Raw genomic sequence first — 25,627 nt, forward strand, 5'->3', positions numbered from 1 at the left:
GGTTCCTGAGGCGAGGGATGGGGTGTTCCTGAGGTGAGGGGTTCCTGAGGCAAGAGGCTCCTGAGACGAGGAGTGAGGGCTACGTGAGGCGCTGGGCGCTCGCTCGCCCGGGTGAGGCCGCAGGCGGCGGTGAGGGCGCGCTGTGCCGGTTCGCAGCCCGGGACCAGCCGCCCCCGCCGGACCGCGGCACACGCCGGGAGTGACATTGTGACATTTCCCTGGAGTTGCCGAGGGCCCGCAGCCAGGCGGAGAGTCCCGCTCCCGGCATGGGCGGCCGCCTCCTCTTGGAGAGAGAACGGGTGAGACTCCGGGCGCAGTGTCACGGGTTGGCGTACCCTGTCAGCTCGCTATCGCGGCTCCTGTGGCAACGAGCGTGTTTGTTTGTTGTTGTTTGGTGGTTTGTTTGTTGCCTTTTTTTTTTTTTTGTGTGTGTGTGTTTTTTTTTTTAAATTTCGGGAAACCTTTTTGCTGAGGATTGAACGTGTGTGCCAGCGGATGGCTCCGGGCCTCGCACCTCTCGGGGCGGCCGAGGGCGTCCCGCAGGATGGAGTGTCTCTCCGACTGTGGAGAGACTTAACACGAAACGGCGAAATAACACATGTTCGGCTCCCAGCCGCGAGTCCTTCTGACCAGGTTTTGTGGTCACACTACACACACTGCAGCCGCTGCCCGGAGGCGCATCCATCCCTCGGCCGCGGGGCACCGGCAGCGCCCGGTGGCGGCGGTGGGTTCCCGGTGCCGCCCCTGCCTGTGGGTGTGTGCGTGGCTGCGGGATCCCTTCGGGGACAGAGCGGACGGCTGCTCCCGCTGTCCGCCCGCTGTGGGGGTGCCGTGGCGGACCCCGGGGCCCGGTGCGGCGCTGCCGGCGCGGACCCCGCGGCGCGGGGCGGGGGCGCGGCAGCTCCGCGCCGCCTCCCCGGCGGTGCCGCAGTGCCGTGCGCTGCCGCCGGGGCCGGGCAGGGGGCGCTGCTGCCGGGCGCTGCGGCGGCCTTGGCCGCGGAGGCAGCGAGCGAACCCGGCTGGCGGCGGCGAGGGCGCGCCGGCCCCCAGCGCTGCCGGGGCGGACCCGGCGGATCCCCCTCGCCATGCAGACCCGGCGGCGCCTGCTGCCTCCCGAGGTGAGTGAGCGGCGTCCGGCGCGCCGCCCGCGGGCCCGTGAGGCCGGGGTGCCCCGCTCCCCAGGCCCCTGCCGCCCGCAGCGCGGCCCCGCGGGCGGGCGGGCGGGAAGGGCTCCGGTGCCTCGGTGGAGCCGCCGTATCGCCGATAGCGCCCTGGGCCTGCGGGCTCCGGGCGCCCCCTCGCCCCGCCGCCCTTGTCCTCCGCACGCCACCAAGGGGAAGGCAGCGGTCTCCCCCCAGCCCTCCCCGGCGGCCGCCGCGGTCCTCCGAGCCCCCTCCCCGCCGTTCCTCCTCCGTCCCTGGGCGTCCGGACTGGGTGACCCGCTCGCCCGGGGCACCTTTCTCCCCGAGCGATCCCGGGGATGAGGAAGGAGCTGCTGCTCCCCCCGGGACACCCCGGTACCGGCGCGGGGCAGGGCGAGGTTGTGCCCGAGCAGCCGCGGCTGCCGGCCCGGGCAGGGGAGGATCCCTGTTTGCATCTCGTGCCCTTTTTATGGCCTGATCTCCGCTCTCTCCCCGGGCAGGGAATGTTACTTGCTCATCGCGATGTGTAACAAGTCACTCCTGCAATGGTGGTAGTGGTGGAGGGGGATGGGGAGAGCGGGCGGGATGCGTTTTATAACATCTCTAATTACGTGAAATTGTGGTCATGTCTCACTCTAAGAATAACTGGCACTCTTGGCATGTCAGACTTTTTGCAGAGGTGGGCTAGTTTCTTGCTCATAAATGTTATGGCTAAATAGGTGCTTATGGCAGAGCGTGGCTCAAGAAATGTTTTTATCTTCTTAACCAGAGAGAGAAAGAAGTAGCAGATGGAAATTGATATACTTTGTTTTCGTGTTAACGCTCTTCTTATTTATAGACTGGATATTCCTTATTATTTTATGACAGAGGTTTTTCAGAGGGTGTCATTTTTACACGTATTTTCATTCAGTTCAGTATATTAAAAGTTAACTGAATTCTGTCACTCTTCTTATTAAGTGTGGTTGTCTCAGATTAGAATTTCTGAATAACACTGCCCTCAGTTTTTAGGTCCAGACTGAACCCAAACCCGGAAGGAGCCGTGTAAAAACAAATAAAATAGTTATAATGAAAAAGATGCTCTACCTGAATAAAAGCTTTTATTTTCTTTGGGCAACATTTAACTGGCTAGGCAAGGCTTTAAAACGTTATAATTAACTTCCATTAGCAAGTAATTTTTGATTGCATGGAACAAATCCAGATTTTAGATACACCTTCAGAGGCTGAAACATCCAAATCCTTTGTTACTGCCTGAACCCTCCGTGTGCTTCTTTTTATAAAGTTACGGCATGTGATGCAAAATGAGAAGAACAGTCTCCTTGACCCAAGAGAGACAAATTTAAAAATCTCTTCAGAGGTTTGGGGAATCTGAAATGGAAGCTGAAGAAGGGTCTAAAATTTCAAACAAGCCTCTCTTTCTAACTGAAGCCCTGATCAGCGCTGAACAAGTTACCATGTTCTGACAGACTGTGATTTATTTGAATTGCTTTATGGTGCCTCCTTTAGCGTGTGAGAAAGGAAGAAACCCACCCCAAAACCACCGTGCTGACTCCTGATATTGGGTGTTATTTTTGTGTGTTAGCTTTGAGTCAGTTACGAGGCTGGGGATTAAATACTTTCAAACATACACTCATTTCAGGATCTGAGGCCTGGGGCTAAGGCTGAGATGAAATACAGTTTTTTTAGCTTGGCATAAAGTCTGGCTGTGATTGTCTCAGGGAACAAAGGTAGAGACTGAACAAAGATGCAGTATTAAAACTTGTGGCCAAAGAATGATAAGCTTTTAATGTCTGTTGTAGTCTGTCCAGTCACTGTGCCAGCTTTGGCAGAAAACAGCTTGCTTGTTTTTCAGTTTACAGGCTATCTATAGAAAATTACCTGGAAAATATTTTGCTAAAGAATTAGAGTGGCCTTTTGCTTTTAAATACAAGTTGGCCAAAAAGAGGTTTTGGGAAGAAGTTGTGTATTCATGTTTTGTTGATCAGAAAAATATTTTTGATATACTAAGCTGAGAATCTTCCCAATAAAACTGGTTTTCTTAACCAAAAATCAGTTGAGGAGTGATAGTTTCAGTGCACAGTTAGTCTGTGTGCTGATGAATCTGTGATCTTTTCCAGAACACTGTTGTAAGACGCCGGTATATTCATAGGCTTCTTTGAAAGTGTTATATAAAGGCTAATGTTTATTTTTGTAATGTGATTGAGATTAAAGAAATTGAAAGGTGGCCTGTTTATGGTTCTATTTGTGATTCTTCAGGAGACTTGGACTTTTAAATGGACAGAAATGTGAACTAATATGCTTGGTTTTCCCTCCTGTTGTTTCTCTAAAGCATTGAGAAAGATACAATGGTACTACAAGTTGACAAAGCTTTTTGTATTGACAAGCCATAGCAAGTCAAAAGTAAATGGCTGAAAGTAACTGAAAATGCTGAGTAGAGACAGTTTTTACTTCTCTGTTAGCTAGAAGTGTTGGCTATATCTTGCAATACTGGGAAAATTGTGTCAATGACTGCAGATGGATAGGAAGATATAAAATATATATCAAGGATCCTTCACTGACATAGTAGTTACTACTTGAATTGGAATTCAGGAAAAATAAAATTCAGGATATGTATTGATACAGCTTTTTGGACTAATGGCTAGAGCAAAACATGCTACATAGTTATCAAAAAAATAGCACACTGGAAAATCAGTGTGATAAAACTAAATGACCTTTATCATAATGCACACAAATATAATTCATATGTAAAGAATAATTATTTGTCTTATCTCTATAAATAATTTTATTTTTACATACAAGTACATTCCTACTCACTATTTGTTTGAGATTTACTTTAGCTGCTATTCAGGCTGCCATAGGAGACAGGTAGAATAGGAAAAATACTTTTAAGGTGAGTTTATATGTATTCTTTCACTGAAAAATTTCAGTCTGGTTTATTACTGGATTGTTCCATCAGTAATTACATTATAATAATTACATTATATTAGCTTTAGGAAACTTCAACATTGTTTTAATTTCATGTGACATTTGATGATTTGGAAATGTCAATATGCGGCAGTGTGACCACGTTATGCTTGGAAGTTTTGGTGTTGATATATCAAACTTTTCACATGTTTGGTCCCCAGTGTATACTGAGCAAAGGAAAATGTGGACTTGAGTGCTGGATTTCCACTTGCTTTGGTTTTTTGTTTGTCTTTATGTTTTTTGAGTAGAAATTATCAACTTTCATATGGAATTATTTGTAGGTAATGCTAATAGCTATACCTCTCTATTTTATCTGTGTTGTATATAGAATATATAAGTATCTTCGTCTTGCTTGCTATGTGTGTTAATATTGTTAATACTATACCTCTGATATTTTGATGGCAACTGAAACAAACCTGTCTATGAATCAGAGGGGTATTAGTAGTATCAGTTGTTTAAGGGAGTACACTGAAGGTCTAGAAGCATTCCAGTAAGCTCTGCTGGGATTGTCTAGGTTTGTCTGTCAAGAATTTTATTGCATGCTGCTTATTTCCTATACTTCTTCCCCTTCCTTTCAATATCCACAGGAAGCTTGATGAACGTCTGTTTTTAAGAGCTTGGTGGCATAGTGGAGTTGAGTAGGGCTTTCCATTTGGAAATGGTATTGCCCAGTAACAATTTTTTCAAACACTGTTGTTGGATTTTCTGTTGCGGTTTGATTCCAGCATATTGACAAAGGTGGAAAGATTTCCCATGGAGGCTTGAGGCATCAGCTGGTGCTTTAGACAGTGCTGCTGAACCCTGTGTAGGGGATGGATTTGTATGGAAAGCAGTGCAGTAAATGTGCCTTCACTTTTGTCTTTCTGGTTTTTGGCCTGACTTGAGCTGAACTGATGTTTGCAGCAGTTACAAAAAAGGACTAAAGCCTCGTGTGCACAGAGCTGGAAGTGTTTCTTCCTCTGCTGTTTTCTATTTGTGAAAATGTTGTAGAATTCAGTTTGATAACTATTTTAAGGCTGTTTCCCAGCTATTCTTTATTAGAGGAATTAGGCACAATCAAAGATGCCTGAAGTGTGTTGTGCTTTTCTTTGTTTGAGCTGAGAAGATCCCTTGCCCAGTTAAGAACTAGAAGAGAAATGCTATATACCAAATCTTTACCATACTGATTGAAAGTGTTTCAGAATTTTCCATATTGACTACTTGTACTACAGTTTTGCAGAAGAGGTTTTTTTTTAACAGTAAAATGGTAGCTGAGGGGAACTTGTCATTCCCTCTTCCCAGCATACAAAGAATCCAGAGGACATTTCCTATCAGGGCATAAATTGAAATTAGGCCATACTTGGGTCAGAGATTCATGTGTGCTCTATCATTTACAGAAGAGCTCAAGCTGCTCTAGTAGTACTTAACAACCTTCTGGATTCTTCTTAAAAAATACTGTAATTGGAAAGTTTTTATTTACTTCTACAATATACTGAAGCCTTTTAAAATAAATAATGTAACTCAAACTTCATACGCGTTTTGGGTACAACATTTCTATTTCACTCCAAGTTTAAAATTTTATTTAGGGAAGTAATGTGGGTGAAATACTTTAGCAGATTCATAGCAGATTATCAATGGAAGAACATACGCTGGTACTTTTTTCCAAAATGTAGTGTGATGCACTTAAAAGAAGTTGGTAAATGTTCAGTGGAAGAAGAAGATCAAGGAGCTTTCTAAATCACATAATACCTTCTTTATCTGTGAATGACACTGACTATTAGAGGAACTTTTCTCGTTTCCAGGTTCAGTTTTGTTGTGTCAAAACTCTGCTTTGAACTCAGTGTACATGTTGTCTTACCTGTTTGTGCTTCAAATGTGAACTAGAGGATTGACTTAGGAATGCTAAAATAAAGGCCAAGCCATTTGAAAATATGATTTTATGGTGTATGTAGTTACTACAAATGCAAGAAGAATTGGCAAATCATATGAATATGCATAAAATTTATTGCTTGACCAGTTGGCCAGTCTGATAATTGGAAGTTTATAAGACACTACATGACAAAAATGGTAGATATTTTCAGATTTGTGAGGTTTTTTGTTTCTCAGATATTGTTTACTGTGCTTCTCCAGCATTTCTTTTAACCCTGTCAATGAAATTGTTCTCTCATCTGTTTCCTTTTCTTTGTCAACAACTTAGATTTCTTTTTTCCTCTCTCTTTTTTTTTGAATTGTTGGATTTTAAGAGAAATATTGAAGACTGGTGTCAATAATAGTAAAATTTGGGTCCTGGTTTCTGAGGATGTAGATTCCTCTGGTCTGTGTGGTACACAGACCTCATTCTGATCTTGGGTGTGCCACACATCCAGTATCTCTGAGGTGCACTTTGGTGATGAGTGTGGGGGTGAAGGTAAACCCTGCCCCAGTCATCTGCTGAAGGTGCTTGGCAGAATTAATTTTGTATTCCCACTTCAAGTTTTGCAGCTCTGAGCTTTGCATATCAATTTAAACAAAATGAAATTAATCTTGTTTCTCTGCCAGGTTGGGAAGTGTGGTAAGTGAAGAGGTGCACATTTGGTTTTTCTGCAGGTGTTGTAGAGAAGCAAAAGCAAGTGGGCCGCTGTGGTTTATTGCAGAAGAGAGGTGGATAACTGTGCTGGTGATTCTTAAGTGTGATAGGAAAGAAAAAAGTTTATCTTGTGTGTCACTCCCACCAACTGCTGCGTAGGGTAGTGCTGACCTTTCTTTTTAGCATCACAGATCCAAGGAGCTTGTTGCCTGACACCATCCAATACTGAGGACAGCAGAGAACTGGGCTTGATTAACTTGGTGCTCTGAAGAGTTCAATGGTTCTTGGATTGAGTCAGTGCTGGAACCAATGCTGGAACGAGTAATAAAGGAGCTGAAACACTGGGAATCTGTTCCAGATCCGTTTCTGATGGCTACAATTTATTTTCCACCTGTAATTCTTTAGATTTTGTGAAAGATTTTGTAAGTAGCAGGGAATTTCTTCCGTGATCTGGAGATGGAGAGAAGTATGTTTTGTTTCAAGTTGGAAGATGTGTTGAATGAGTTTATTATAGTGTAAATCTTATCTGATGTTATTTGTATCCAAGTTCTTGGAGATACTATATTAGTAAGCATTTTGTTCCACCATCTGTGGAATGAAAGAATCTTGTTTTTCTGTAAATGTAATTCCTTTTTGCCCCATAGTATCTCTTCCCTTCCTTCCCTCTCTACATTAATCCCATCTTTCTCACATAACACCATAATTCTGGGGATTTTTTCCAGAGCTGTGTGGGTATTGATTGCCCAGCAGGTTGCTGCCAAAATACATAGAACAGCTTGCTTTTCCCTTGGAGGGCAGTCACTTGGATTTGTTTTTACTGTGTAGATACTCATTTTCATGACAGATATATATTTATATTTTAAAATATGTGCATAAAGAATAGTAAATGAACAACAAAATCCCATAATCTTAATTTCTACAGGAGATTAGATGAAATGTACAACACTTGAAAAGTGGCAGCATCTGAACACTTTAACCAGTTTGTAAGTCCTGTTGTTCATATTACTGAGAGTGTGAATACTGAGCTTTCTTTGTAGGCTGGAGGAAACACAAAAGTTACATGGTTAAAATATACCCAGCAAACCAATCATGCCAATGTAATTTTTTATTCCCTATCTGCACTGTAATGCAGATAAATGAACATTTAATATGAATTGAGATAACGTAAGAGGAAAGTTCCCTCTTCGTGATTTTTTTTTTCCATTTATCTTGCAGTCTTTGAAATTGTATATTCTCCTGTGATACTGTAGAAATACATGCTATGGCTTGGAAATAGCTTGCTTCTGAGGCTTGTGTATTGTATAAAAAGGCACAGGTATCTGATTTACACCCTTTTTGGGCTTTATCCTCCAGTATACAGCTGTTGTTTCCACTTTCATAGTCCAGTGGAGCATATTGGTTGTTACTGTGTCACAAAGGTACATTGTAAATGCTGCGTTGTTTAATTCAAAATGAGTATTTTAATGGTCTCTTATTTGGTGAACTTGAAAGTGCATGCAAAGCCCACTTCTTAGGTTATATTATTAACAGATTACTTTAAATAGCATATATATTGAAACAGCCTCTTAGCTGAAACACCAAATTGCATTGATTGTAGTAATTTCATACTGTGTTTTTGTATAAATGATGAAGGCTGAATAAAACCCCAGTGTATTTCATGGGTTTCACAGTTCTTTCTTGACTCTTTTATAAATGTAACTTTAAAAGGTTGTTACTTAAGCATCGGTCCACCTGTGTGCTTTTCTGCTTTCAAGTAATTGTATTGGTGTACTGGCTTAATAACTTCTATATTATATTTACCATGGTTTCACTTAACAAGTCACCTGTAAAATGCATTTTAACCCTTTTCTGGAATTTGCTCATAGATTCTCTTTTTGTATACTCATGTAAAATGAATGTGGGGTTTATTATCATGCCAATTAGCAATTGTTTCTTGACACTCACAGGAAATAGATAAATATATATGTAGTGGTTTTGTTCCCCTATAAATTTCCTATAATACCCCTTGTGGCTATATATATTTTTTATTAAGCTTTTTTTATTAAGCTTCATTTCTGTACAGATGGCTTTTAAATGTAATTGTACCTTACTCAATACTCAGATTGTTCCTTAATTTGAGGAAACACGCAGTAGTGCCTCCTATGTATTTAACAAAACTTGCCTTGACTAGAGGTTTGAATTACTGAGATGCTTGAGAGAAGTGGTCCTGGATACTGAATACCCACTGTGTATGTGTCAGAAAATGCATTTAAGGCTACAAGACTAGGGGTTTAAGTGAATTTGTGAAGGAGCTTAATGATGGTCTGTAATGATGAGGAGGGGTAGGGCGCAGGTTGGCAGTCAGGATGGTGTCTTAGCATATGGCTGTTTTTTTAGCCATGTGTTTTTTTTTTTGCTCTTTTGATGGCCAGCTCTCTAAAGACTTCCATTTCTATTTGCAAAGTGGATGTACCACCATTGCTGTTGGGTTTGCTCCCACTGTTCTTAATCTCGTGGTTAATAAGGTTGTTTACCGGTATATTTATACCAGTAATGAACAGAAATGTTGGAACATGGGGTTTCTCATGTTTGGTTTTTTTTCTGTCAGAGAAAGAAGAAAGCTTGGGTAGGGAGAAAACAAATGGATGCAGAAAGAAGAGAATGGGAAAGGAATGTGAGAGGGGAAAAGGAGCCCTCCAGATGAAGAAAACAGGAATATATGCTACAGACTGAGAAGAAGGGGTAAAGAGGTGGGGATTCATGGCTGAACAGAATCAACCACCCTATCAGTGGACAGAAGAAGTGGCAGAGGTTTCTCAGTTTTGATCTATCTGAGTTTATAAGAATTTGGAGTTCCTTGAGCTCTGTAAGATTTCTATATTAATACTCATAACTCATTAATAATAAGGAAGGCTTTCAAATGTTTTTGGGTTTTGTCTGTTAAGTCTTTATTTCCTGTGACTGCTAACAGAGATACAGAATTATGGGCACTTAGTATTAAAACTAAAACTTCCTGGAGCCAAACATAAATTTCAGGTAGATGTCCTGATCGTCTCAGTTGCACAGTGTATCAGTGAAAAGAAAAAAGCTTTACAGTGCACCTAAAAGCAAGTTACTGCCTGTTTCTGGTGGTTAGTGCTCAGTCCCTTCAGCACTGTTACAAGCATGTTAATGGCCCTTAGCACAGATGAGATGCATGCTCAGAAATAGCAGTTTCAGTATGCACTGTTGCCATGGATTATTGAGTTGTATCGAGTGAGTTACTAGTTACAGATGACTTAAGACATAATGCACTGTGAGCATCATCAGTGATGTTAGATCATGATCACAAACGTGGGAGGGATCTTTGCTACACTTGACAACAGCGTTTTATAATGTGTTTGGTGTGATATGAATATAAAGGTCTACACAAAATGGCAATTAAGTTACCTACTTAGAGATAATTTCAGGGAGAAGAGAGTATGAGATAAAAGTCCATATTTATTTCAGGGATGTATGGTAATCCAGCTTTACATAACATAGCATTTGAGAAATAGTAACCGTTTGGTGTCTATAATTATGATATTTCTTTAAAAGTGATGAATTTAGAGCACTGTTGTGTGACACAGTTATCAGATGAGCAGAGATGACCACAGGAGTGTTGGAAACACAGCCTGTTGATAAAAGTGGTGTTAGTAGCTGCCTGACTTCTCTCCAGTGGTCTTTCAGAGTTTTTGCCTGTTTGGATGGTCCATTCTCTAAAAAGCAGCTGAATGTATAAATTGTGTTGCTCCCAGCAGCTTCGCTCCCGGGTGGGTACAACTTGGAATTGATGGGCTGGTAAACAGTAGCAAAGCAGTTTCCCTTCTTGCCCATTGTCCTTTTGATCTGTTCCAGTCTGGTTGGTTGGCAGTTCCAGCTTTTATTATCAGCTTTTGCTCACTGGCACTCACAAGTGTCAGCCCCTCATGGGCTTTATAAAAGGGACAGCTCCTTAGGAGTTGTAGGCTTTTAAGTAGAGATTCTAGGGGAACTCAGTCAGTTCTTCCCTTATTGCCCAAATCTAAGAAAGATCTGAAATAATATTGAGTCTATTTGGGTTTCATTCTTGTTTCTAACCTACACTGGAAAGAAGAAAAATTCATAAAGTGTTAGAATACAGGATTAATCCACTCTGGGATAGAGGGTGCGGCTTTAAATAATTTTATTCTTCAAATGTGTTAAACATCAGAGTCAAAGCCTTCTCAAATACTGAAACATCAAAATCATCCCATAAACCTACTTGTTCTATATGTTTACTTTAGTTTATATTTGAATAAAGATAAATAACAGCTTCAGATCAGTATGTTAAATGGATTAATTTTTAAAAATAACTATGTTGTTACATTGATGACATTACTTGGAACCCATGCACAAATTAAGAAACATGATTTCATATTAAATTTATGTTTAATGCACTGTGCATTAGCTTTTTGTGGTTTACAGTATTTTGAACTTGGAAGTTGCATGAAACAAAGTGTTGTAAGACACTAGATACATAACCCACCACATTTTGAAGTGATCTCTATGAGCATATGAGTAATCTCAGGAAAGGATTTTTCTCTTTGTTTTTTTTTTCCAGCTGTATTCCTCTGGAAAAACTTGCGTGGAAGGCAGCACTACGGTGTAAACCTATCTATTTGTTCTTTCCCAGAGCAGGGATGGATCCTTTTCCAGGCATCAAAAGCAGTTACATAAGCAGGAGCTGGTTCCTGTCTCCAGGTGCTGAGGCCCGGCCTCTGCAGCAGGCTGAGGCTGCTTGGCAAGGCTGGGGTTTGTGTCAGGAAAACAAATCAATTGCTTTCTCCTTGAAATAGTAAAAAAGGGTAGGAAAAGGAATTTTATTTCTACTGTAAATGGTTATAAAGCAGGTGTCCTTTTCAGTTGGGCTGCTTTTATTTTCTGGAGCACAAAGGTTGATAATGCTGCTGTAGTTTGTCTTGTCTCCCTGTTACTTTTGACTGTGATACTTCCTATAATGCTGCTTTGAAGTTGCTGCTCTTTTGACTGTCTTACTACTGCTCATGCATGTGTGAATGTCTCCTTATGGAAACTTGGCTGGAGACAAAAGTGGAAATAATGGCTTTAAAATGGCATGGGGGAGAGTCAAGGGAAAAGATGCAGATATTGGTGAAATAATTAGAGAGACTGTTCTGCTTTAAGCATTGTCCATCTCTGTTTGTTCAGTTGATTGGAAGAAAAGACAATCCGATGCAACATTGCAATAGTTTTTCTTTTGTCAGCATTCATGGTGAGCTGGTACAGTGTTGTGTTACACAGAAATAGCCTGCCATGCCCCAGCCTGCTCTTGGGTGCATTTACATTGAGAAGTAGGAACACCAGCAAATTATGGAAAGTAAAGTTGAAGGGTGCTCTGTCATCTTGAGCTTTTGGTGCAGGGAAAGGATTAGCAGCAACTGTATCTTCTTTGTATTTGTTACATTTCATTTTTTACAGCTGTATTTAGTATTTCTTACTAAATGGACTTATGTTGAGTTTTAATTAGATTTTCTAATCTGAACTGTGGTATAGACCATGTATTTAAAAAAAAATCTGTTGTCATTTGCTGAGTTTTCTTTAATAACTTAGAATTTTGAAAACAATTATTTTCTTTTTCTTTTTTTTTTTTTCTGGTTGCGTTGAACAACTACTTCTTTAATTTATTAATACAACACTTAGTTTTGGAATGTTTAATTTGAGCATTCTAATCTGAAGTCCTTGCTATTGCAGGCATTTTCAGGTATATGACAGATATTGCTACTGCTGTGTAGCAACACTTTGTAATGCCTGCCCTTCCCTTCATTTGGCAGGTGCTAGGTAGAAAGAACTCCATATTTGGGGACAAAATTGTTGGGCATGTGGTAAACCACCATTATTGCAAGCATTACACTTGTGTTTGAGTGAAGAACCCCCTTTTCCATTTGTGAAGGTTCCAGATTGCTTGATCAGATAAAATAATTTTACATTACTGATGTGTGTCCTGAAACTTTCTACTTGTCTCTTCCCTTGTTCAAGTACATTGATTTCCTGTTAATGTAACCCCCTGCTATGGTATTTCTTGTTGTAGTTTGTGTTTTCTTGCAGAGTTGGGGCCTGAACGTATCCCCTGTCTGTAGTCTCTGAATCTCCCATCTGATACTTCCAAAGTGTAGACAAGGTAGGAAGTGAAGATACCAGTGTTGAAATCTGGATTTGCATTTAAGATAATGCCTAGTTCAACTAATCTAGCAATAATAAAGTGCCTTAAAATGGCTGCAAATGTCTCCCTGCCTACTCAAAGACATCTTCTCACTGGTAGCACATTATAGAGGATCTGTAGTGTAGTTAAGAGTTGGATCCTTGCCAGTAGATGGAAGCATTTTTTTAGCATCTCCTCATGCTTTGAGCATTTTTTGCATTTTTTTACCATAGTATCAAAATTGCTTCTTTTTCAGTCTCTTTCCATTTATTATAATCTATTCCAGTTTCTGCTAGTTCAGATTACTTTCATTTAATGTTGTAAACATTTTTTACATTCTTTTTTGTAGAAGATATTTCTAATTTTGTATTTTTAGTGTTCTCTTCCTCTGTTCTTCGTCCTTTCTTATTCTGAGCACGTCTCTGCTTGTCAAATTTCTCTTCAATTTCTTGTTTTGCTTTTGCAGTAATTGGTAGTCGCCTTCTTGGAGCTCCTGAGGGAAATCAGACATGCAGGGTACAACCAAAGCAGCACCTGAGTGACACCACTGTAGGGCAGGAGACAGAGGAGCTCAGGCATCCACCAGCAGAAGAGATAAGGAGCTGAAATGCTCCAAGTAGCAAACTGGGACAGCAGGGACACTGGGCCTCCTTCATTTGCAGTGATCTTAGGTCACAGTGGGCCCATAATTTTTAGGTAGAAATGTATATATTCTTTACAAGTGTGATGGAACCCTTTTTTAGTGTGTGTGATTCAGAGAAAACCTAATAATCACTAGGTTATATGTTGTTGTGAATATTCTTGGCTCTCATTTGTAGTTATTCCTTTTGTCCTTGATTTTCATTTAAATATACTTCTCTTATATTAAATTCTTACTGAAAAAAGAATTTGGCTCTGTTGCCAACTTCTTCATTTTTTTCATGAAATCCAAATGTTATAGTTTACTTTTTTTTTTACTTGCTTTTTGTTTAAATATACTATGTTCATACCTGTAAGCATTCTTTGATTTTTGCACTGATCTTTGTAAGGGGAAATGGCTGCTGAGAGTAAATGTTGAACTGTAAACAAAAAGCTCCAGGACCTCCAGGTAATATCTCTTCAAAGCTTACTTTTGAGACTGGCAGTGATTGATTTGATCTGTGTTCTTCTCTGTTGAGTGGTTACGCACAAAAAAGTCATTACCTGGGAAGAATGGAACAAGGAAAGAGGAGCAGAATAAAAACAATGAATAATAAAGCTGTGCTGTTGCCCTGAATATTGCTTGCCTAGAAGGTTTGCTGGCTTAGAGCACGGGTGTCAGCACAGCTCGTTTCAGCCGTGGGTTGCTAGGGCTGATCCATTTCTGATCAGGGAAGGTTGAACTTTGTGGTTAATGTATGACTGGCTCATGTGATGTTCATGATGCAGCTGACAGGCCTTGCCATAAATCACCAACAGAATTGTCATTAATTGATTTGTCTTTTCAAAGGAGTCATGAAAACGGAATCATTTTCCTGCACTACAGGCTGGGAGAGGACATTGTGGTGGTACAGAAAACCTTCCCCACTGCCACATGTGCTTCACATCCCTTTGAAAAGGCTTAGTCTGAAGCCTTTCAGAGGAATTAAATTTCCTCCACTTCTGTTTTTATATATATGTGAAGCCTATCTGGAGAATGTTGTAGCAATGTTGTAACATCTACCATTTCCCAGATAACCAAAATTAATTTTCATTTAGAGAGGTAGAATATACATAGCATCAGAAATTTTACTTGCATACAGGAAGAGTTCTGCTGGCATTCAAAGCTGTGGGATTCTGAGTTTGGAAACAGTACTACTTAGAGTGCTACTGTTCAGTTCATTAGTTTCCTGGAATTATTACTGTAGCTTATTTCTGAAAAGAATAATAAACAACCCTGGGAAAAATTTAGTGTAACACTGAATATTGCTTTCATGCATGGAGAACTGATTTTTTTATTATTTTTTAAGCACTATTAATTTTGCTGGAGCTTTAAGATTTTTTTTCTAACACGTGTTGCAGGTTTGTCAGTGTACTAATAAATATTTCAACTACCTGACAGGTCAAAATGTCAGTGCTAGAAAACCTTAAAAATTAATTTAATGTATCTCATTCCTTTTCTTGTTGCACTGTTTGTCATAAACTAGTTTCTGTTTTCTCTGCCCATGGCTGTGGTGGATTTTTGAGCTATGTTGGCTGTTAGGATGCAGCTGGGAAAATGAGCACCTGACCTATAGAAATGCTGTGGATTAAAGAACAAAAGTTTCTTCAGATGACTTTTTTTTCTCTTGGGTCCTCCCTGTTACTGAAGGTTGGTGCTGTTGTGGGTTTTGTGAGAAGAAGCCTTTAGGAAATGAAGGAAGCCTAAGATTGTAGGGGGAATAATTTGAAGACAAAACCTGTTGTTTAGCTGTAACAAAATCAGTGGGAAGCTGATGAATACAGTTTACAGAATTCAGAGGGCTGTGAATTTTTGTTGACTATTAAAGCTACTAGCTCTTTATTTTTGGAAGGCCTATTGTAGTATAATTTATTTCAGAGACTAGTTTTATAAATTGTTACAGTCAAGGTCATCAGGAATACAAGGACAGTTGGAGTTGCTGTTTTACACTGAGGGTTTACAGTTAAATGAAGAATAATAACAGGTAGGTAGCAATGTGGTTTTTATAAGCAACATTTTTCACCAGACTATTGGAGAGCAGTAGTGGCATAGTGCACACACATCTCTGAATTTAAAGCTGCAGATGTAATCCAAATCATCTGTAGCTTGCAGCATTTGCCAAATATGCCTTTGCTAGCTGCAGTCATGTGTTGAAAAGAACATGGTTTGTGGCAGAATTAACAATCATAAAATACATGTTTGTATTTTCTTTTTAGGATCAGGTAGAACACCCTGATTCAGCGGAACTGGCTGGTTGTGCTGCAGTCATCATGAGAAGGCACAGGGCCATTTGTTTCTTAGCATATGTTTAAGAAAAAGGTAAGAGGCAAGTTCTGCTTTAGAATAAAATGATTCAGAGTTCTGCACCTGAAATGTTTTTTATGCATTCTTATGGGTATATATTTACGTACATACACTTTTGTATATGGATGGATCTCTTATATAGAAGATGATAGAGTATTTTTAGCAATTTGTTGGTATGTTTTTTACTGAGAGTAATTGCCCCATTTTAGAGCAAAGATTGTGTCTTATTTGTTTGGGAGAGGGGGAAGGCGGGCAAAGTCTTTCTTTCTCAGTCTGTGCTGTAGCCAGATCTCATCAGTTCTAAATAAAGCTATTGCTCAACTCTGAACAAAGTGTTCATTACAGCAAAGGTGCCTGACTCGCGGGGACAGGTAACACGCAGATCGCCGAAGGGAGCTGGAACAAGATGTGCACTTGACCATTGTTTGTTGGGGTTGAAGGAAGTCTCCAGGAGCCCTGGATCTAATAAATCTGTCTGTCCAGTCAATCTGTACTTCCGTGCTCTCATGCTATGGGAAAATGACGTTTTCTGGATGTGTGACTTTTATCAGGATGAATGAGCAATATTTGGTTTCAGTTTGATCATGCCCTTTGTGACTTCCATCTTAGGAGCTTTTCATGGGTATTTTTTGTGAGGACTATAATAAAGTATTTGAGCATTTTGTTTAGTAAGAGATTACTGAAACATGTAGGTTCACAGTTTGATATGGAAAGAGTTGTCTCTACAGGACAGCATGACAGAAAATCCTGAGATCCTATTCTGCTTCTTTACACATCCTCTGGTTTTTAGGTGTTTGCTGGGAGGGCAGTAGTTGAATGTCAGTATTATTTCCTTTCAGTGTATTTTTTATTACAGTGTTTTAATGTGATTGTGAGCTGATCGTCCACTGTTAGAGACAATTTGAAAGACTAAAGACTGTCAGTTCCCGTGGTGAAAACTTATCCCAAGGATAATTTAGGATGTGCAGTGCAGAAGATCATGTGTTACATAATCCCTTATCATACAGCCCAACACAAATATGAGTCTGGCTGCTTTGCAGGTATAACACAAGGCCAATCTCTTGTACAGTTCATTTCCCAGGAGCAAACTGGCTTGTGGGATATCTGAGCTCTCTTCAGAGGCAGTCTCCAAGGCTAAGCCTGTTCAGAATAACACCTAATTTTAAGGAAGGTTTTTCTGTCCTTCACTTCTGTCTCCTTCTCTTCCCCACTATGCAGCTGAAGTTTGTGTTGTGTCTGAATGCAGTGATGACAAGGGCAGTAATTCTGGGTAGATATGACACACACATTTCTGGTGCACATGCACCTTTAAATTTAGACATCAAGGGAGAGTAAAGCATGTAAGCTTCATGGAATGTAAGTTCCTAAATTTCAGAAATTAAGATGATGACAAGCCCATGCTGTTGTTATGAAGAAATTGATAAGTAAAACACACTTTCTGAATTATGCATGATCTGTGATCCAACAGGAGCTTGAAAATAATCTGATTTGACAGGCTGCATGTTTTAATTAGCACTTTGCCCTGAAAGACAGAAGATGGCTCTGCAATGGGTAACAACTGATCTTGAGTTCTGTATTTACATGCTAGTGGATAGTAACTATTGTATTAATCTTTTTTGTATACAGAGTTAAAACATAAAATTTTACTATTTTTTTCCATAATTAGTATTTTCTGCCAAATCTTTTCATGGAGGACTGTATTTTTGAAAAAAAATCTCCTGTTTTTTACTCATTGATGGTTTATGCTTCCTTTTCCTTGCAGTGGTACAAGATCCTCTCCTTCATATTGTTCATCCCAATATACAGTAATTTAGGAAGTATCTCCTTTTTCGTGGCATACAGCTAAAATTACCACTGAAACTTGTTTTTGAATTCTCCTGTTTTTATTCTCCTTTTTCTAGAGTTGTGTGTTTGCTCATCAGCTTCTCTCCGTGCCATGATATTTGGCATCAAACATCGGGATATTTGAGCAATGCTACGGAGTTTCACAACTATTAAGGATCCTTTAAAAAATGTCATGCCAGTCTTTGTACTCAGAGGAACTTTGGGATTAGAGTAATTCTAAAAGTCTTCCAAACTTGTATAGTGGTACATGTGAGATGCACTGAGAAGCTTCAAAAGACCTGTAAAGGAATATGCTTTTTATTTAGCTTGGGCATTTAATAAAAATATTAAAAATAAAATTAAATTCTAAGCCACAGGGAAAACAGCTGCTCAATTATTACAGCATGCTGTGTTAGAGCATTTTATTTTTTATTTTGATCTTGAATTGCTGGCTATGGAGAGTTGAAGCATTAGATCTTCAACTGGCAAATATGTGAGTTGCTGACAATCAGGAAGCCTTGCTGATATCTGTTAGGAACATGAGTACTCATCCTCCTTTACTGTCAGACAGAGGAGAGGACATTAAGGACTTCTCTGGATTTGGCAGTGTGTTTTGCCCTTGGCAGAAACTTGCAGAAAAGCTTGAGGGGTTGTTGTGTTCTTTTATATAATAATAATAATAATTTTAGATGTTAGACCTGAAGATTTGCAGCTGACCTTTTCTGAGAAATACCTGCTGCAACAGACAATGAGATCTCATTTAGAGTGGCTGTCAGCTTGGTGACTGTGAGTTTAAAAATAAAGGGCTCTCCATATATCCTGGTACATCAGTGAGTGAAATAACAATAGTGGTATAAAAGGTCTTTTCTCTCTTCAGTTGGAACTCATGAGCACAAAAATTTTTTATGACATTTTTCTGTCTTGCAGTGCCTCACTGACAAATACTCTTTGCATCATTGACCCTAGTAGCAGAACTTTGCCTAGGAATAATTATACATGTCTTCATCAATTGTTTGCTAGGAGCAATGTTACCATTATAATGTAAATTAAATGCATTATAAATGGATGTGAAATCACCTGGTATTTTGTACAAAGTAGTCCAACTTTTTGAGACTCCTGAAATGCAGCTGGTGATCACGGTGGGCAGCTTTCCATTGCTTATGTTATGATCTGTGCACAGTAAATGATACTGCAAATCATCTATTTTCCTTGCAGAAGGAGTTAATCTAAAATCCCAGAACAGAGAACAAATCTAGGAGTATGTCAGATGACAAGTCTAGTTTATCTTGGAATTATTTTGCAAATGGTCTTTTTTCTGTTGGTGCTTATTGCAATTCTAAGTTACTTTTAGATTGATTTTCTTTAAAACTAACTTCTGTGTGTATCTTTAACACATGCCTTAGTCTAATTATATTAAATAGCAGTGTATTTATGTTGTATCATGATCCTCTTTTAAAACAACCATGTATCGAATTTTAAGTTGACCTTGAAAACTTGAACTCTGCATTTTGTAATATTTAAATGCACAGTCTTTTTCCTGTCAATAACATAACTGCAGTTGTTGCCCATAATAAATACAAAACTGTTGTACTGTAAATATTTATAATTTGTAAATTCATAAATAGAAAAAGTTGTACTAATGGAAATAAATATTATTGATGTTTTTCTCAAATCCAGATACTTGGGGAAAATGGTAAAGTATTGTTTTAAGTTGGAAACTTCCTCTAATGTGTTGTGTCTCTGGTGGAAAAAAAAGTAGGTTTTTAACTGAGCCGTCAGGTCTAACACTGCTTCATGCTGCAAAACAAGGTTCTCACCCTCTCCTCCTCTGTTGCCTTATTTCACAACAGTGAAAGTCAGCTCTGAAGAGAATAAGGCTGTTTTGGATGATTTTCAGAGAAGAGATCAAATCAAGGTCTCTCTGGTTTATAGGTTATGGCACACATTTTCTACTGAAAATGTCTCTGCTGGTAGTGAGTATTTGGAAAAAGTGAATCAGGCTGTCTTGTTGCTACAAGACTGTGGTAGTGAGGAGTCCATGTTACTGCTGGTAGGGCAAAATATTACTTATTATGTGAAGATAGTTATGTAATGATTCAGGGTTGGGTTTCTGGCTTTGGTTTGGCTTTTTTTTCCCCTCATTTCTCTCTTGTCATCTTCTTTTCTACCCTGAGAACATTTTCTCTTGATGAGACTATTTACTTCTGTGCATTTTGCTAGATTTTCAGTGGCTGCCTTTCAGGCAAACAGGAATTATTAAAGTAGACATTTTAAGAGACAGCACAATTCAAGTAACACCCATTAAGTGCCTTAACAACTTTTACAAGTATGAATCTTTGAAGCATCTTGAGCGAAATGAGGACTGACACAGAGTACTGCTAGCCTGCCGTCCATTAAAAAATCAGAAGCACAGGGAATTTAAACTCCTTGTTCAAAGCCACATGAACTAATTGTTAATAGCACAGATCTGAAAGTCAGGTCTTCAGATTTTTTAGTTGACCTTTCTGGTTCTCTAGACTGGTTTTTTTTTCTTTAGACTGGAGTCACAGCAGTTTGGCTCAGCATTATGGTGATCCTGATGGCCAGACACATTAATGTGAGACTGGAAGTAATAAAATCCAAAGCAAGTTTGGGGAGGTTGTTAATCTGAATGAAGCAAGTTTAAGCACACAGTTTTTATTCCTGGAAAATACTTTTGATTTATGTCTGTAATGTATGTAAAATTTGATTTACAAAAATTTGATTTTCCCCTTAAATCAGGACAATATGTAATGGAACACTGCAACTGAAGGTTAAGCATCTGATTGTAATTTGTTCTCTGGCAGGTTTAGACAAGGATCTGGTGGTCGTTCCCTGACAAATGGAGAACTATTTCCAAGCAGAGGCATATAACCTTGATAAGGTTTTAGATGAATTTGAGCAAAACGAAGGTGAGTCATTTTGAACAGGATTGTAGAGGCACATCAGATGTCTTCTACAGAGAACAGTATAGAAGAGGAGTATAGATCTGTGATACCCTTTGTGGGTCTGAGTTGCAAATTAATCTTAGAATTTACAAAACACATCTGTTAATTTTGCATGGTATGTCTTCAGCATTTCTTAGTAGCATTCTCTTCTGCTTCCATTCATCTTGTTTACCTTTGTAAAATTTCTTACTCTTTTAAAAGCAAATGTGCTGTATATTTTTAAAGAAAGGTTTTATGAAATATTGCTCAGTAGCAATATTTAAATCATTTATTTTAAATCAAGCAAAACTTATTTTAAGTCTCTTTTGCAGAAATGTTTTATTAGGTCACATAAATCATATAATGAAGGTTATCATGTTCAAAGCACTAAATTTTTTTGCTTAGTCTAATTGGTAATTCTTTGCTGTCAAGGAAGTTGAACTGTTCATTTTATGAGGGTGAGAATCTTTCTAGGCACTTCTAGCTGTCTGAAATATATTAATCAATGCTTTAAAGTTGCTTTTGCAAATTCAACCTGATACTAATTGGGGTAGCTCTAAACTTCTTGAATACCAAAAACATTATGGAATTACACTACTGATGGTTAACCAAGGATGTTGGTTATGGCAGGTGAGCTTCATTTTTGTGCCTGTATTTGAACACTTCTGCATTTGTACTTGGGACATTCTAATGCAGCAGGATTAATAGAACCTATAGCTTTAATATGACAGTAAGTTTTCTTGTTTAAACCCTTTTTTAGATGCCGCTGTTTCACCTACTCTGCTGGGTGCAAAGTGGAATCAGATTCTAGATCCGCCTTCTCATCGCCTGTCATTCAACTCGACTGTGGCCAACGTGAATGAAGCTACAACTCCTAATGAATGTCAGCAGAGATTAAAGTCTTTCTCCTTGTCCCACTCAGTGACTACACCAACAGGAGGAGGAGATCACTGTGCTAATGGAAAGGATTTTAGCATAAGCCCAGAGACCCCAGTCATGTGGATTGATGATCAGGCAGCAGCAGATGATCAGTTGATTAAAAGAAATAGTAATCGGGATGATCAGTGTAACTCTGTGGAAGCAGGAGAAAAGAAATGTGGAAATACAGCTTGCTTGCCAGAGGAGAAAAGTGTGCTAGTGGTGGCAGTCATGCACAACTGTGACAGAAGAACACTACAAAGTGGTGATGTGGTGGATTGTACAAATTACAACAGTCAGTCCCTAATGGACTCTATTAGCTTTACACTGGATAATGAAAACCGACAGAGTGACCAGTTTAGCGTTACTGTAAATGGATCCACAGAAAAGGATATTGATACAGAAAAGCAAGTAAACAGGCTGTGCACTGAAGATGACTCTGTAAGTCATTTGATTAATGCTTCATCTGAAAGCCTGACCGCTGCATGCCCCTCCTCTCGATTAAAGGAGGATTTTAATATGAGTAAAGATTTGCTGTTTTCAGAAGCTACAACTGCAGGGATCAATGCAGTGACTCTCTTGCAGAGACCAGCTGATGGTACTGCTAAAATGCAAGAAAATTGTGCGTCAGTTGAAAATTTCACTAGTAAAGCCATTCCTCAGAGAACAGATCTAGAAGCTAAAAACTCTTCTGGTTCCAGTAGTGGAAGCTTAATTGTAGAACAGGAAACAACCGAGCAGTTGCAGTCTAGGCTATCTGGGCTCACTGAAACCTGTCAACCTAACGTGGCTGGAAGTGGCAATTACAAGGAATGTGTTGCAGAGGATGTTAGTGCCACTGAAAGCGAAGTCATTGAATGTGATAAAAATCTCGGCACAACGGAATTGCACAGCATGGCAGAATGTTACCCTGAATCTCAGGAGATGACTAATTGGGAGCTGACAAAATTGAATGAGATGAATAATAAGCAAACTCTAGGAGAGAATGAAAGACTGTTGCAGACCAAACAGCCTGATGATGTATGTGGGAATAGCAGAGAAGATGAAGATGGGGTATTGGAGGCAGGCATAGACTTGAAAGGGTCTGATACAGATGAGCTTGGAGGGTCCAGGCTCTCTGATGTGATGGCTACATCAGCAGCAAGCTCTCTGTCTAATGGTTGTGATTCCTATGGAATGCAGAACCCAGTTGTTGCTCATGTTCCAAAGACTTTACCCTCCAAGGAAGACTCGGTAACAGAGGAAAAGGAGATTGAGGAGAGCAAGTCAGAATGTTACACTAATGTTTATGAACAGAGAGGAAATGAGACCACAGAAGGGAGTGGTCTTATTTTAAACAGCTCTGGTGACCACATAAAGAAAAATTATTTGCATAATCTTTGTAGTCAGGTTTCATCCATGCAAGGGCAGACTTCACCAAAACCAGTGACTAACCTGCAATATATCAGTGTTCCTTTTGGTGGTGCAAGACCTAAGCAGCCCACAAATCTGAAACTGCAGATTCCGAAGCCATTGTCGGACCACTTACAAAATGATGTTATTCCCCCAAATTGTGGAGGTAATAGTAAAAACAAAAATGTCTTTGGTAAGACACAGTTAGGGGATACAGCAGACATGTTTCCTGGTGAAACATCTTCAAATGCCTCTGGTACTGGTTCTAATGGGGAACATTTGGACGAGTATGAATCTGGAGTCTCTAATAGTTCGTGCCTTGCAGCAGCCCCAGATAGTCCAGATAATGATCTCAGAGCTGGTCAGTTTGGAGCTCCAGCCAGAAAGCCTTTTACAACTTTGGGTGAGGTTGCTCCAGTGTGGGTTCCAGATTCTCAAGCACCAAACTGTATGAAATGTGAGGCCAGATTTACATTCACCAAAAGAAGGCACCATTGCAGAGCCTGTGGGAAGGTAAGTTCATCTTTTTTGAATAAGTTCAAAGCACCTTTTTTTCCCTGATACTGCACAACATCGCATCAGAGGGCTTGCTAAACTCCTGGATATAGTTACCTGTGGCATCTCTTCCTAAAAAGCTGTGTCTGAGTGAAGCAAAAATGGGAATTTCTGAGCTGTGATCTATTTAGGGTGACAATAAAGAGTAACTAATTGTTCTTAGTCTAAATGGGCAGTTGTATTTGTTGATTGCAGTGATCATCATCCTTGGGTTTATGTCAGAGCTCTTATAAAATGACTAAGTGGAGGAAACTGCTTTACAGAAATTACTGCATCAATAATCCCATTAAAGTTACTGAATCAAACTTGTGCATTGGGAGTGGGCTGTTGGTTTGCTGGCATTCCTGCTGGTTTACATGGCTGATCAGCTCAGTTCTTCTCAGTCTTCTTTGCTATTCTCATATTGCTTACATTATTTAAAATAGTGCTAACATGTTTTTAAACATTTGCTCCTGGGGCAAAAAAAAAAAGTGGTTAACTGTAACTTGGTGTATGTCCACATGGTGGGAAATGTCATAATGAAGACAATTAAAGCATAATTTCTATATCACTTTTTCTTGTGTAAGAAATAATTAACTGTTGAGGGTGTTTTAAAATTTTATGTATGTCATCTAGGTGAACTCAGATTCTTATATGATGAGTTTATTGTAAATCATTAACTTTTAAAGTATTTCCAAATATCTTTTACTGAAATACATGTCAGTGACATAAGTAGGAACTCAGGGAAAAAATAAATGATGATTCAAAAGCAGTTAACTAACACTCTTCTCAATTAGGTATTAATGAATATTGTAAAAAGGAATACTAAAACCAATGAGAACTAGAATAAAGATTTGGTTCAGCCATTATGCCAGCTGGTTCTGGAAGCAGCCCAGCAGAACCCCAAGGCTTGCTCCTGTGAGATGGAACACATGTCCCTTCGTCCCTTTAGGAACCAGAATGCACAGCACTCAGTCTCTCACTGGAGAAGTGCTGGGCAGTCTTTCCCAGGACACTTCTAAAAGCTAAGCAGACATTCCTTGTGCACTGCTCCAGGACTTCCAGTTGGTTCTGCCCATCCTGTTGCAGCTTGGCTGCAGTGGAAGTCCTGATGTGGAGCCAATAACCACAGGTGATCAATGAGCATCACATAAAGCACATGCCTGCCTTCAGTGTACTCACATAAAGTGCTTTTGGGTTATTTCAGGGGCCTCATTCTTCTCATGGCAGTCAAGGAGAATCTGTAAGTCATGGAAGTTAAAGAACTGTCCATGATTTTAGCTTTGATGTTTAACTTACACTATTATTTAGGTATTTTTTCTTTTTCAGTTGAACAAATATGACTTCAATTTTCATGTGCAGAAAAATTTTCTACTTACTTTTTTGTTTTAAACAAGTTTATTGCTTGGATTTAATTGCTTCTCTGTAATGACCAAAACCCTGAATTGCACAAATGCAGAAAATTAAAGTATCTGTAAATGGATAAAGCATGCAATGATGGAACAAGGCCCAAAATTTGTGTTTTTTCTTTTTACATTCTTCTGACAAACCTTGAGAAGAACCACCAGTGCCAGTGGGGTTTTTTGATTATATGTGGGAAATGGATAAAATAAAAAAATCCCTCTGTTCAGTAGACAAACTGACTCAGTAGACTTAGAATGGATTGTTTTTAGAAACTTTTGTTAGCAAATGTTTGTCTGGACCAAATTTGCACAAGTGCAACCAAAAGATGTTGCAGAAAGGACTCATTAATAAATGCTAAGGTTCATTTTAAGTCAAATAATACTTAGCACTTACTACAAATTGCTTTACAGCCTTAATTCCTGTAATGATTCTGGGCAGAGAGAGACCAAAGCTTTGACAGACAAGCTCTGATGAATGTGGCTGCAGTGGCTTGAGAAATCCCAGTTCTCAGCTGTCTGCTCCTGCTTTCTGGTCAGCAGCCCCAGCCCCAGAGCAAGTCCTGTGGACCATGCATGGTGTAGGTAACTACTGAACCACAGGGATGCTTCCACTGTTAAATGTCTGAATCTCAGTAAAAGAACTGGGGAGACAACATCTTGAGCTCTTCCAGTTATTTGTTTCTAAAGGAAGCCATGGGATTAAATATTTTGAACACAAGCTTTAGCACAACAGTTTCCTTTTAAGCTTTATTAGCATCATGACAAATCATTTTTGTAGGGGTGAATGTATCTGTTTCATTTGGGATTAAACACTGCATTTAAAAAT

The 25,627-nt window shown here is 39.6% G+C and overlaps 1 protein-coding gene across 2 annotated transcripts in view; it reads left to right on the forward strand.

The window, feature by feature from the left end:
- The first annotated feature begins 964 nt into the window (after positions 1 to 964).
- ZFYVE9 (zinc finger FYVE-type containing 9) overlaps positions 965 to 25,627 on the forward strand; it is a 57,424-nt gene continuing 32,761 nt past the window's right edge. Inside the window, exons 1-4 of one of the 2 annotated variants that reach the window (XM_058842167.1) lie at positions 965 to 1,118; positions 15,698 to 15,800; positions 20,435 to 20,539; positions 21,315 to 23,377. In XM_058842167.1, coding sequence (XP_058698150.1) covers positions 20,470 to 20,539; positions 21,315 to 23,377 — 2,133 coding nt within the window. In that variant the 5' untranslated portion in view covers positions 965 to 1,118; positions 15,698 to 15,800; positions 20,435 to 20,469. The remainder of the gene's footprint in view (positions 1,119 to 15,697; positions 15,801 to 20,434; positions 20,540 to 21,314; positions 23,378 to 25,627) is intronic. The other variant, XM_058842168.1, reaches the window with a different exon arrangement.

The sequence above is a fragment of the Poecile atricapillus genome, chromosome 7 (genome assembly GCF_030490865.1).
Source record: "Poecile atricapillus isolate bPoeAtr1 chromosome 7, bPoeAtr1.hap1, whole genome shotgun sequence".
NCBI lineage: Eukaryota > Metazoa > Chordata > Aves > Passeriformes > Paridae > Poecile > Poecile atricapillus.